This window comes from Orycteropus afer, unplaced genomic scaffold (genome assembly GCF_000298275.1).
Source record: "Orycteropus afer afer isolate SDZICR_OR568_19922 unplaced genomic scaffold, OryAfe1.0 scaffold00198, whole genome shotgun sequence".
NCBI lineage: Eukaryota > Metazoa > Chordata > Mammalia > Tubulidentata > Orycteropodidae > Orycteropus > Orycteropus afer.
In genome coordinates, this window is record NW_006921785.1 from 2,792,240 (window position 1) to 2,806,745 (window position 14,506).

At 36.5% G+C, this 14,506-nt stretch overlaps 1 protein-coding gene across 1 annotated transcript in view; it reads left to right on the forward strand.

Annotated features, from left to right (window-relative positions):
* OPA1 (OPA1 mitochondrial dynamin like GTPase) overlaps positions 1 to 14,506 on the forward strand; it is a 100,906-nt gene that overhangs the window by 59,811 nt on the left and 26,589 nt on the right. Inside the window, exons 23-25 of the mRNA XM_042781943.1 lie at positions 1,687 to 1,803; positions 3,943 to 4,036; positions 4,683 to 4,793. Coding sequence (XP_042637877.1) covers positions 1,687 to 1,803; positions 3,943 to 4,036; positions 4,683 to 4,793 — 322 coding nt within the window. The remainder of the gene's footprint in view (positions 1 to 1,686; positions 1,804 to 3,942; positions 4,037 to 4,682; positions 4,794 to 14,506) is intronic.

A 14,506-nucleotide genomic window follows, 5' to 3' on the forward strand; every position in this document is an offset into this window, starting at 1 on the left:
AATTTTTTTCAGTCTGATGCTCTAATTAGCTAATGAGTAAACTGAGACTTAGAGAAATGAAGTTTTTTAAGCATGTCCAGCATTTAGTTCTAGCCAAGGGCAAATAACCCATCTAGATCTCTGCACCACATCACACTGTATCAGATTGCAAAACAGAATTTCTGTTTACGTGTAACTCACTGCATACACATATATGTTTTACAGTCAAATAATTACAGCTCGAGTGTGGATTTAGAAAAATTACGAGTGTTAAAGTTTTATTAAATTGGATAAGGTCTTTGGGTTCTATCTCAGTTTCTTTATAATAAGTATGAGGATAAAAATAGTCTTAAAATATGACTGTATTTTACTTACTTTTATGAAGTTTATTTGGACAAATTCTGAAATAAAAACTGGTGTGTTTCTGGGCAAACGTGCATTCCCAACTACTTAGTTCAGGTATGCGTATGGGTTCGAAAGCTCATTTTAATACTAATTTAAGTGAAACCTAATTAGAAAAGTAAATTTAATGGGAGTAGCAATTATATAAGAAATGCCAAAGCCAAAAATGAATTATTTTAAAGAATATCTGCTGTTTATGTTTCTGTACTTGAGAAATGAGTATACTTATTTTAAATTCCACCAGAGGCCAAAAAAAGGAAAGAAACTCAGTAAAACTCAAAGCAGCTAAACCTTTTAGTGTTGTTTATAAATTGAAAGTGAGATTAATGGTTAAATGAGATTTTTACTTGAATATAAATTTTATTTTCCACATTTCTCCTAGCCCTCATTTATAATAAATTTGATACTCTTTGTGTTGACACTTTTGAGAGATTTTTCTCTTGAAAGTGGAAGGTAAGAGGTTATGTGATTTTTTTTTTTAATCTTTGTCCGTATCTTAGGATATGAATTGACTGTACATCTTGTTTGTTTTCTGTAAGCAAGAAAATCTTTTTAAATTCTTTTAAGTGACTTTTTGTTTGAAGCACTTTTTGAAGCTACAAGAAAGATAGCAAAGTTCAGTGAAAAGAACATTAGATGGACAGGATGTCAGGAGATGTACATTCTGCATAGTTCCATTTCATTTGCTAGGAATGTTACCTTAGTAATTTATATAACGTATGTAACTTAAGTAATTTATATTTTGTCATATGTAAAATGACAGTGATGATACTTGTCTATTTAACATTATTCTTGGTAGCTCCAAAAGACAATGGGTGTGAAAAAAAGCATTGAATACTCTAACAGACTGTACAGTAGTAAAGTGGCAGGGGTGATAGGGTAGCGATGGAATTTCAAAATCAGAAAGGAAATATTGTTGAGTTGATGGACATAGTCTGTGACTGGCTTCCCAGCTGTACCCTATTCTTGGATGAGACTCTTGACTTCTTATTGCCTTAGTTTCCATACCTCTAACTAGGGGAAGAGAATCCCCACCCTGCCTAATCCACAAAAGATTGAAATACAATAATTCTTGCTGAAAACATTGCAGATTTTGAAGTACGTAAACTGTTAAGGGGTCAGGGTGGTAGTACTTTGAATCTTTGTCTTGCAGAAAAAAAGTAAGTGAATGAAAAAGGTTGGTAGAATAACTACATTGCTGTTGCTTTTAATGTTTGTATAAGTGAACTGTGCAGTTTTTCAGGAAGTGTTTCATCAACATCAAGAGTATAAATTACCCCTTTCCTTTTTGTTTTCTCGTGTTAGATTAAGGATACTTGGCACCAAGTTTACAGAAGACATTTCTTAAAAACAGCTCTAAATCATTGTAATCTTTGTCGAAGAGGCTTTTATTACTACCAGAGGCATTTTATAGATTCTGAGGTAAGGTTTCCAGAAACAAGCAGAAATGTGTGCTAGCAATAGATGCTTACAGATATTTAAAAGTAAACTTCACCTTTAGCATTAATTTTGTCTCCTTTGCTCTTCTGGTGAAAAGTATATGTGATTTACAAAGAATAATGCAACGCATATCTTTTCAAAGATACTTCTTCCTTTGGTAGTAACTGCATCTCACACATGCATCATCCCCAGTGCCTGTCAGAGTGTGTGTGCATATAATAGACACTAAACCACTTCTTGGTATTGCTCTTCCATTTTTTTAAATAATAAACTTTTTTTTATATTAGAAAATAATACATTCCAATACCAAAAAAAAAACCCATTGCTATCAAGTCAATTCCGACTCACAGGGACTCCCACTAAGATTCCCAGGCAGTAAATCTTTATGTAAGTATATGGCCCAGGCTTCCTTCCACAGAGTAGCTGGTGGGTTTGAACCACCAGCCTTCTGGTTAGCAGTCAGATGCCTTCAGCACTGTGCCAAAAAATGTAAAAAAGTGTAACTCAGTTACACTTGTCTGTCCTAGAAGTGATTTTGGTTAGTGTTTCTGTGTACAGGTAAGCATCACTTAACATACCCTTTTCTTGAGGTCAGAGCCCCGCCTCTGCCTGGGTGCTGTGTACAGCCCTGAAGCTACCTTGTCTGCAGCAGTGGAGGCCCAGGCCCAAACTCCCAATCTTGGTTCCTATCAGCTCCTGTATCTCAGCAGGTCTAGACCCCATGTTCTGCCCAGTGAGATCCCAAAGAGTGCCAATGGAAAGGAATGCACCCAGGGTGCCCTAACCCTAACTGTGGCACAGGTGCCTCCGGCCTCTATGGCCTCCATGTCCCCTCCCTAGATGAGCTGGCCTTCCCTGCAGCTAGCTTAGCAGAGAAGCTAGTGACACCTGGGCAGGATCCTGGCGAGCACTCACCTAAGGCATCTGCAGTGGAAGCTGCCTAGGTCATGCACTGCACCTGAGAGCCCCACGACCTCTCCGGACACAGGTGTTCACACAATGTCCTAATCAAGTAACATCCTATTTCACAGAATGTATTCTGTTCTACTTTTTCTATACATGTGTGTGTGTAGCATAACCATCCATTTATTTAGTGAAAACCATACTGCTTTTTTATCCTGCTGCTTACCCATATCATATTGTAAATCTTCTTTAAAAGAACTGTGTAATGTTCTTGGAGTGGATACTCTTACGTAGTTTAATAACTCATTTTACAGAGTAATCCCTAGGTGGCAGAAGAGTGCATTTGGGGCATTTTCTTACAAGGAAGAATGCTTTTTAAAATACCCATTTGAAAGAGTTCTGCTAATCAGTGGTCTTATTTAATTTAGATCCCTGAAGTGCTTTATATTTTGAACTTTCAGCTGCTTAGAAGAGAATTTTTACTTAAATGCACATATGTGAAAGTGCTGAGTTTAATTTTTGAAAAGACCTTTCCCTACAGATTAAGCTGCTTTTTAAAAATATTTTTATATACAGCTAAATTTCAAAAGAATGGCTTGAATACACACTCAAAGACAAAAGGTTAGCCTAAAGACATATTTAAATGTACTTGGTTGTTAATTAGGGAGCTCTGGTGGCATAGTGGTTAAAGCATTTGGCTGCTAACCAAAAGGTCAATGAACCTATCAGCTGATCCTTGGGAGAAAGATGGGCAATGAAGATTTACAGCCTTACAAAACCTATAGGGCAGTTCTTCCCAGTTATAAGGAAATACTATGAGTCAGAAATCTACTTGATGGCAGTGGGTGGTTGTTAATTGAAATTGCATACAAATTGAAGGTATATGCTATAAATTTGTATTTGTGTATGTTTATTGTTATTGTTAGCTACCATGGAGTTGATTCTAGCTCTATTTCCCAAGTGTATTAGTGTTGTCATTTGGGAGTCAAAATGAAGCTATAGATGAGCAGGGCACATAGAACCCAAATCATGCAATATTTCATGGCGTCTGTACAGAGAAGATCTTATAGCTTATATGTATAGTAGGAATATGTGTATTTTTGTAAATCTAAGTGTTTTTTATTAAAGCTTAGGATATAGGTGCTAACTTCTAGTGGTTGTATAGTTGTGTGTTCTCATTTTTAAATCTGCATCAGGTAATTTTAATTACTATTTCAGTTGGAATGCAACGATGTTGTCCTGTTTTGGCGAATACAGCGCATGCTTGCTATCACCGCAAATACTTTAAGGCAGCAGCTTACAAACACTGAAGGTAAGCCACATGGAAACCACTTTCAAATTTTCATATCAATAATAATACAAATAAAATCCATTTTTAACAGAAAAATGCCAAAATATTTCCTTAAAAATAATGTATTAGCCTAAGAAATTATAATTTGCTTTTAAAATCTTAATAAGCACAAATCATAATTGGAAATGATGAGAGATAAAACATTCCTACAGTCTTTGTTATTATACAAAAACTCCATTAAAAAATGCATTACTTAGTTTTTTGGAAAATCTGTGCTTCCGTTATAATTACAGTTGTTGTTGTGGTTGTTATGTGCCGTCGAATCGGATCTGACTCAGCAGCAACCCCTCCTTGCGTTTCCAAGGCAGTATCGTTATACAAGTAGATTGCCCAATCTTCCTTCTAAGGAGTGGCTAATGGGCTTGAACCACCAGCCTTCTGGTTAGCAGTCAAGTTAGGGCTTGAAAATAGGATTTTCACTGAGACTATTTATCAATTTCATGGTTTACTATATAACAGGTGAACATTCTCCTGTAGCTGTGAGAAATGAGAACTTAATAGATCTGATATCATGGGAAAAATAAGAGCTTAATATGTGCTTATTTGTTATCATCCCTGTTCATTCATAAAAACGGTGTTCCTTAGACTTTCTGTTTACTTTGAACAGTCAGACGATTGGAGAAAAATGTTAAAGAAGTATTAGAAGATTTTGCTGAAGATAGTGAAAAGAAGGTTAAATTGCTTACTGGTAAACGAGTTCAACTGGCTGAAGACCTCAGTAAGTAGTCCTTTCTGCCCTATACCTGACCACCTTGCTGCCTTTTCCATTTTCGTTTACTCCCAAGCACTTCATTGTGGGTTTCTTACAAAGAAGGACTTTTTCCTGATAGCCGTAACGCAACCATGAAAATGAGGACGTTAATACCGACACATTACTACATCTAATTATCAGACCCTATTCAAGTTTCGCCAATTATCCCAACATTGTCCTCCGATATAATAAGACGTTCCAGGCTTATCCTGTATTTTTTCCAACTCAGCTTTCTTTTGGCAAATGGTATTTAGAAATCTCGATATGCTCTTTGTTACAGGAGTATCACTGTTCCTGGGCCCTCACAGTGGAACAAGCTAGAGAATAAATGGTTTTTATGTGTGTAAAAGCATCATATATACATATTTACACCTATAGTCCTAATAATATGCACATGTATATATTGAAAGCCTTGGATTAACACCAGTACTTCCAGTTCTAATCTAGTACCACAGGATACATTCTACTTTTCTCCCTTTCCGTATTTTTAAGTCCCTTCCTGACAGGAAGAAACCTTGCTGTTAGTATCTTTAATATGTTTACATATTTGGATCAGTCCCCCTGTATGTAACCAAACTCTTGTCAGTGTCCCCTCTGTTGTTCAGACTTCCTTCTCGCCCAGCTCCGGCTCTCACCCCCATTAGACCACCACCACTGTGCTTCACCCTGTGCTACACTGTCTTCACCCACTTAGGTTCTGACACTCTGTGGCAAATTGTGCTTTTTCTCAGAGCCTTTTTACTGAGCTCATGCTCTAATGCCCAGTGCCAGGCACTCCTGCAGACACATGGGCACCGTGTCACCCTTCTTCACAGTTGTACTCTGATGCTTTGTGCCATCTCTTCCTCCTCTTAGCCCTTCTAACGCACACACGATTCCTTCTCACCTGAAGGCAGACCACAGTTCTGTAGAGACTCTCACTTGTGCTTGGACACCATGTACCAGGCTACTTCATATGGATGCTCTCCTCACCAGTGGGCCTTGCCTCCAGCTCCCCTCCCCCATATGTTAACCTTGGTCAGGTGTCAATGCCCAGTCTAGGCCACTGTGGATTTTCTTGCCCCTCCTGACCTCTAGCTTGGCCCTACTAATTAATGACTTTCAGAGATGAGGGGGATTTGGTTCTTTCTAAAATGCTGCTAGGTTCCTAACTATAAGAAGCTATTTAGGGTGCATGTTAAAATGTACTTAGAATTGAGAAGCCAAAAAAATGAGTGAAAGGTTACTATTAAATGAACATACTGGTGGTTGATCCTTTAGTTTGTTACAAGTTTATTACAAGTTTTCCTTATTTAAATTTGGTGAAAAAAATACTTCTTCTTTTAATGTGTATTTGGTTCTTTCCAGCTAGATTTCATAATATAAAGTATCTTTTAAAATAAGCAAAACATTGTATTAGTTTTACAAAACTATAAGTTTGGTGTGTTACGAGTTTTCTGGGATCTAAAATAAAGCAAATGCTGTTTGGAGAGAAGTTTTTCAGATTCAAAGGTAGTTTCTAAACTGACTTTATATCACTCCAGTGTAATCACTAGGATATGCCAAGAAACCAGATAGAGTTTCCTGTTTTATACCTTGTGCCTCAGTGACGTGCTCTCCTCTCCGTCCCTTGTCATCTCACTCTCCCCCTTCTAGTTTTCTGAGCACCTGTTTCTTTCTCCTTTTCTTTTTGTTCTCTCCTTAAATATTCTCTAATTGAAACATATTTTAATCTCATTTTGCTGTTGTTTATTTCATTTTTCATACTATTTTGGTAGTGTCTGTGCTTGAATCTTAACTCCCATTTATTATCTTAAACAGGTGTTACCTTAGATTATCTCCCAGAACTTGCACATCTTTGTCTATAAAAGGGCTACTTTAATAGTTATTTCATGGGATTATTAGGAGAGTTAATCTAATAACCATGTCTGGAAATTTCTAGTTATTCCCCTTTTTTTTTTTTTGCTAAATTATTACTGTTACAGGAAGAAGTGTCATATTTTTATACAAATAATGTGTGCATTGTATGTTTTGCACACACGAAAAAATAAACCCCTGCTGTTTTTGTAAGCATGCTATACCATCGTTATATGGGTGGATATGTTATTTGTGAAAAAATACAGTAGTTTGTATCCCTCACAAGAGTAATCAGTCAGTGAGAATACTTCAGTGAATTTTACTAGCATGTGCAGTTTTAAGTGATTAAAAAGCAGTAAGTGTCTTTTCTCATGTTTTAGAGCCTCTGCAACCTCATCACCCACCACTCTCAATTAGATTATTTAAAGAAAGTGTATTACTAGTTCATATATGTATATATATATATATATATACTATCAAGCCAAGTCTCATGTTCTTCTGCTGATTTTCTTGAAAAAATATTCACATGATTCTTTGGAAATTGTTTACTACATGTAAAATTAAGATAGTATTGATGTACTAAATAATGTCCTTGGGAGCAAGTGTTTTACCAGTGACTCGGCTTCATCAGTCACACTGAAGGAGATGAACTATGACTATCCATCAGTTGAAAAAGAGTCTTTAGAGTACCTTTTCCTTACTGGTCTAACACTTGGGTGTATGGTCATGGCTACTTTATATCAGAAGACTTTCAGAGTTTAACAGTTAATACTGTATTATACGTATCAGAGTTTCTAGTCAACTAGAATGTAATGTACTGGTTAATGGTATTTGGAGAGAGGGAAGCAACCAAGAGAATTTTACTCTAGTATCAGAATAGTACATGGTAAAAGATTGTAGAGATTGGTGAAAATTTTGATGATGTATTTTTTGCTAGTCTTATATTTTCCCAAATTTAAGTAATTTCAACACTTTACTTTGGGAATGCATCAATTGTTTATTCTTTAAAAGAAACACATAAGAATTGGTAAGAGTTCTTTTATCCTGGAGACGATATACCATGTTCACTATTGAAATAAAGCCATGAAGCAAGAGTTAGGAAGATTGAAGAAGTCTAGTCTCGAGAAACTCTCGAGGACAGAAGTTAGACAAAGGAACCGGGACTTCCTGGAGAGGAGGGAAAGGACAGACAAGCCTGAGACATCTTAAGGTGTCAGAAGGGAAGTGTTTGAAGGATGACGGGAGCATGTCAACAGGACACAGATGCCTACTTGAAGAGGCTCCAGGTGGCCAAACCTGGGACAGTTTGAACATCTAAATACATAATGATAGTAACAAAGTATAGAATAAAATAGAAATCTAGGAGTTTATAAATAATGAATAAAATTAGTGCTGAGAAATGGGATATTGGGATATTTGTATAATCACACAAAATATTTCCACATAAAATATTTATTAATTAGAAAGGAAAAAAGTAATTTTGTGGAAAAGTCTGACAGTCACTGCCTTAATCATTTGATCAAAGTAACTATCAGTAATGGTCAGATCAAAATTGTGTGCCTCCTTATAGAATGCTTTGAAAGGAACCCAGCATCATTTCTAGCATACTCTTAGCAAAGGTAGATGACTTCAGTCCAGTCATACAGAGCTGTCAGTTAAACCCAAAGTAAGGCACAGTCTAAAAAGTAACTGGCCTGTTCAAAATTGTCATGATCATGAAAGACTGAGGAACCATTCCAGATTGAAGGAGACAAAGGACATGACACTAAGTGCAGTATGTGAATCAGGACTAGATTATTTTTTCCCCACCCCTAAAGGATATTAGAAGACAGTTGGCAAAACTTGAATGGAGTCTGAGGGTTACAGCAGGGTAAAATATCAGTGTTAATTTTAAAAATTTGACTGTTACATTGGAATTATTTAGGAAAATGTCCTTATTTGTCGCTAAAACAAAATAGAATATTTGGATGTGATGGGACAAAATGACAGTAAATGGTTCAGGAAAAAATAAGTCTTGCAACTATTCTCTAAGTTTGAGATTAGAAAGATTAAAAATTAAGCAAAGATTCAATTTTGTTTTTATAACTAATAAAGAACCAGGAGCATGTGAAAATACTTCAGAAAAAAACTAGTTCTCCTTCCACAGCTGGTTGCCATCCAGTGGATTCCAGCAAGTGGTGGCTGCCGTTTGTGTCGGAGTAGACTTGTGCTCCAGAGAGTTTGTAGTGTTGTTTTTTCAGTAGGTCTCTAAGCCTTTCTTCCATGGCACTTCTGGATGGACTTGAACCTCCAACCTTTTGGTTTGCAGCCAAACTCATTAACCATTTGCACCATCCAGAGACTCCTGGAGAAAAGTAGATGTTGAAAGCATGATCTCTGGAGATGTTGAAAGACTGAGTTACCTCAGGAACAATTTAAGAAGTTATCTGTCCATTGTCTTGCTTTGATTCTGAATCTGCAGTTACTTCCCACGCTTAGAGTTGTCCTGTGTTTGCATAAGCCCATTTTAACTCTCATGAAAATCTTTTTATTTTGTAGAAAGTTTAATTTCAAAGGATTTTTTTATAGCTATTTAATACAGTGCTAGCTTATCTATTTGGATTTGTAGCATAATTTTTAGTAATGTGTCCATCCTGTTTATTGAGTAGAGTGTGATTTTAAAGTGCAGTCTTTGAAGAGGCAAAGATTGATATATTATGACTCAGTTCAAGTGGTTCTTTCTAGATTATGATTTCCATCATTAAAAAAAAAAAATCTCACAAATTTTTATTAGAGTTTGTTCCCCTACCCTCCCTCACCACTAGAACTGAGCATCCAGGCACTGGTAACAATTGCTGGCAGTGTTGCTAAACAAGAGTTTCATCAGTGCAGCATGGAATTATTTTATTGTCTGCCTTATGAATATTGCATCAACTATTAACTTGGTTGTTGTTAAGTTTTTTATACTTTTGTATAAATTACTTAAGATTTAGAGCTTAGATTTCTTTTTTAACTGTTCTTCTCTAAAGCCTGAGTTAATACTTTTTGTTCTTTATAATCAGAATCATTGAGACAGAGGAATTAGAGTAAATTACCAGTCATTCAGATGGCTTTCTGAGATCTAGGGAGTCTTTTCCTCCTTCTTTTACAGCAAATTCCTTTTCATTTTTTGTATCAGAACTTTGAAACTGCTTATGAATGTGAATTCATGTTTGAATGCTTTCTCTGTGCCACTAGGTGCTTTATATGCATTCTTATTTAATTCTCCTAAGACCTTCTGAGATGTTTCTCATTTTACAGAAAGAAATGGAGGTTTAGAAACACAGGTAGACAGTGGTGAAGCCAAGATTTAAACCCAGGTCTTTCAACTGCTGAGCCAAACCAATTTGAGAAAAAACTTAAACATTTGGAAAATATGTTAAAATTATATAAAATGCCTCTTTATATTTGGACATGCGCATAGTTAACAATGTCCTTATCAGGGTGGGTCAGAAAGGTATGCATATCATGTTGATGGTAATTTTATTACTGTTATCATCATCCTATATAATTCCTAGAATATAAAAAGCTTTGGGATTTAATATGAATTCTTTATATTTACATCTCATTTACCAGTGAAATATGGAAACGGTGATAGAGGCCTTTACCTGGAATAATATAAAGCTTACTTTACTGGTAGTTTGATATCCTTTAATGTTAAGAACAGCGTAGTTCAAAGAGGCTGGTAGATTAGAATTTTCCAATAACCTCAGCTCTTGTCTCCAGCAGTTCATTTGCTCTGCCAGCTCCCTACACGAGGTGGCAACAGCTGGCCTTCCTAGCAGAGCTCTGAAGGATTAGAGAGCCGCACTCAGCAGGCAGCAGCGTGCTTGGCCTCTTGCCTCTGTTGACTGTTCTTTATTGTTTGATGCCAGAGCATCTCCCAGACAGCAAGCAATTGTTTCTTGAAACCTAAAGTTTGTTTCTCTTGGGAGTATACAATGCTATTGGGGCTTGTCTTTGTGTTTCTTCACTTTCCCAGTCTCCTCTTATCCTCTATCCTAGGCTTTCTCTTGATTAATTAGAAAGGAGCAAAGACAACAAGGAGCCAGAAGCGTGAGATTCGTTGTTAACGCTAAAACTTAGAAATATTGAGTGTAGGATTGTTTCCTCGAAATTACCAATTCTTGGATACCAGAAATCATTTTTTATCATGAAAACTTTATTTTTCATAATTAATACTATCTGATGAGAGAAAATGTGTATCAGTACATTATATAAAATGTAAGAAAAAGGGAACAGCAGCAGAGTGATCAAATGCTGCCTTTTAAAAGCTAAAATTGTAAGAGAAATAAACCATACCTGTTTAAATCTGAAGAGATTTTTTAATTTTTTTGAATTTTTAAATCTGAAGAGATTCTTTCATGGCTCTAAAACAATTCAAATTTATAGCCTATTTTTAAGAATATCATTATGCCCCTTGAAAACTTGAATGATAAAAAGTAGCCAGAACATAGCTAGTATAATCCTCAATTAGTTAGAATGATTTTGTTCTTCTGTGTTTAGGAAATAAAAATGGCAAGACACTGGGAACTTAGTTCTTTTCCATTGGTTACCCCATCTTCCTTAAAGTTTTCCCATACCTGCCATATCTTCAGACATCATATGAATGAGAATGGTGGCCCCAAAGTAGTATGAGACTGAATATCACCCTAGAAATGTTATAATACTCAGAATTTGAAACTTAAAATTGCAAAAGAAGGAAATTATATGTTTCAGATTAATTTTCCAGAAGTGGGACTCTGGTGTGCATGTTTAAGATTCCACAGTTGATTCTTGTTACCTACCAACACCACTACCACCACCACCACTACCTCCACCTCCACCCCCACCTCCACCCCCACCTCCCCTCCTGCCCCCAAACTGGTACTCCAGAGAGTTCTTCCTGTTCATAGCACTATAATTTGCTACTTTATTCATTGGAATATAATTAACATATGTCCTCTTTTAGTAGAGTTTGAAGGACAGTATGAATTGGAAATTCACTAAGTTATTAAAACTGCATTTGTAGCAGTATGTTCATTTTGTTTTTGTAGACTTAACCAAAGAAAATAAATTTTAAAAGGGTTTAAAGGAGGAAAAGGTGGTATTGAGTTGTAGAGTTCGAGGCATCTAGATCAAGAGGAGATTTTTAAAAGGGGGGAGGTGGAGGTGGGGAGACACAACAGCAGAGAGTAGAGTAAGGAACCCTGGAGAGAAAGCGATAACTGTAAAGAGCACAGTCCAAGTTAGGTCATATATGTTTAAATACTGTTGTTGTGTTTCTTTGGCCTAAAGACCTCAATACCATTTTTCTCATCTCCTAGCTTCTAGCACATCTCCAAGTAGTCTTTTCCCTTTTTCTCTTTTTCCTTATGTCTGTCACTGTACCTTCTGTCTAGATCATTATCCGTGGAGCGTAAACCAGTATTTTCCTTCCTATTTGTTCATTTACCTGCCTTCAGTGATTAAAAAGCTTACTCAGACACTACCAGTGTTGTTTAATTGAGCGTAGTGAAGGATCCTTATTTATAGGTACATGTAATTTGACCGAAATAACAAAGAAGAAAATACTTTCAGGTATATTATGATCTATCCCCTTTATCAAAGTGATTTCTTTCATAAACTCACCATACTTTTGTTACATAAGTATTCAGTGATTGTTTGATAATGATCTTTTAATACACACTTTTCATTAATCCCACTCCTTCTCTTGACTTAAAAAAAAGATGAAGGGGAAGCGGGACCCAACTCTTCTCATCGTAAGGGATCTTTTTTCCCACACTCTGCATGCCAGAAAGCTGCCATCTCATTTCTCTTAGAGAAGAGCTCGCATTGGCTTCATTCAGTCCTGTACCGATCCATTCACTTCCTGCATCTTTCAGTCTGGCTTCAGTCTTATTGAAACTGCTTACTTATTGGTTACCAGTGATCTTCTAAATGTCAGTCCACTCAGTTTACCAAAAAAAAAAAAAAAAATCATAACTTTTCATACGTATTTGGAGTTTTCAAGTTCATTGGAACACATTCATTGCCGTAGACATTAACATACTTTTTGGAATGGTTATTGCTAGAAATACTTACTCTCTTACATAGGAGAGGCTGATGGTTTTCTTCTCCACTACAGGATAAATACACATAATCACTCCCTATCTTAAATTGTCAGTATTTGAGCTCTGTGAGGTCTCTTTTCTGGATGAAAGTGATTGAATTTTTAAATTCTGCCTATATGAAATGACATCTTTCATAGTCTAGAGAAATTGACAAAGCAGCTAAGGAAGATAGTGAAGAATTATTTTACCTGGAGTTTGTATAGATGAAGTAGCCTCTCTCTGCTTTGTGTTACAGCAAAGGAAAAAAAATAGAGGTTTGGCACAAGGAATAAAGTGCTCCTCAGGGGAGCCCTCTGTTAGAGAAGTGGTTTATCTATCTGGGGACTCCCACGTGAGGAGGCCCAGATAGTGAGCTTTCCAGGTTAGTGATGAGAAACCCCAGACTCAAAATGGGACCTTTAGAGTTGAACATACTTTTCATGGCCTTAGTCTATAATTGAAGGACATAGATGAATGGGTATAAAATTAAAAAGTTCTTCTCAATATTCTTATATGGGCTATAGATACTTAATGCTTTAGTCAAAAAAAATGAACCAAACCCATTGCCAAAGAGTCAGTTCCAACTCATAGCAACCCCCATCGGGCTTCCAAGGCTGTAAATCTTTCCAGCAGTGTATTATCTCATCTTTCTCCCATGGAGCACCTGGTGGGTTTGAACTACCTACCGTTTCGTTAGCAGCCCAATGCCTTAACCACAGCACCAACAAAGCTCCTTAATGCTTTACTAGCAAATACACATTTTTGTTGTTGTTAGCTGCAGTCGAATTGCTTCCAACTCATACCAACCCTGTGTACAACAGAACAAAATCCTGTCCAGTCCTTCACCATCCTCACAATCTTTGCTATGCTTGGGCCCATCATCATAGCCACTGTGTTAATTCAACTCATTGAGAGTCTTCCTATTTTTCAATGATGCTCTCCTTTACCAAGAGTTATATCTTTCTCCAGGGACTGGTCCCTTTTGACAACATGGCCAAAGTATATGAGATGAAGTCTGGTCATTCTCACTTCTGAGCATTCCAGCTGCACTTCCTCCAAGACATATTTGTTTGTTCTTCTGGCAGTCCATGGCACAGTCAGTATTCTTACCAACACCATAATTCAAATGCATCATATCTTCTTCAGTCTTTCTTATTCATTGTCCAACAGTCACATGCATATGAGGCTATTGAAAATACCATTGCTTAGGTCAGCCACACCTTAGTCTTCAAAGTGACATTTTTGCTCTTTAACCGTTTAAACAGGTCTTTTGCAGCAATGCAAATCTTTAATGTGGTTTAATTTCTTAACTGCTACTTCCATGGGCATTGATTTAAATTCAGATTTTAACTGATTAAAACCAAAAAAAAACTCTCGTGAATAATTTTACATATTGAATTTGCTATACATCCTTGTGAAATAGATTTTAAACTTAATATTACGAAAATAATAGTAACACAATAATTATCACAATAAATGGAGAGAAGATTGAGGTTGTCAGAGAATTCATGTTGCTTGGTTCTACAATCGATGCCAATGGAAGCAGCAGTCAGGACATTAGACAACGTGTAACATTGGAAAATTCAACCACAAAGGAACTGTTTCAAGTGCTGAGAAGCAAGGATGTCTCCTTGAGGACTAAGGTGCACCTGACACAAGCCATGATATTTCCACTCGCCTCATATGCATGTGAGAGCTGGACAAAGAATAAGGAAGAAGAGTTGATGCTTTTGAGTTGTGGTGCTGGCGAAGAAT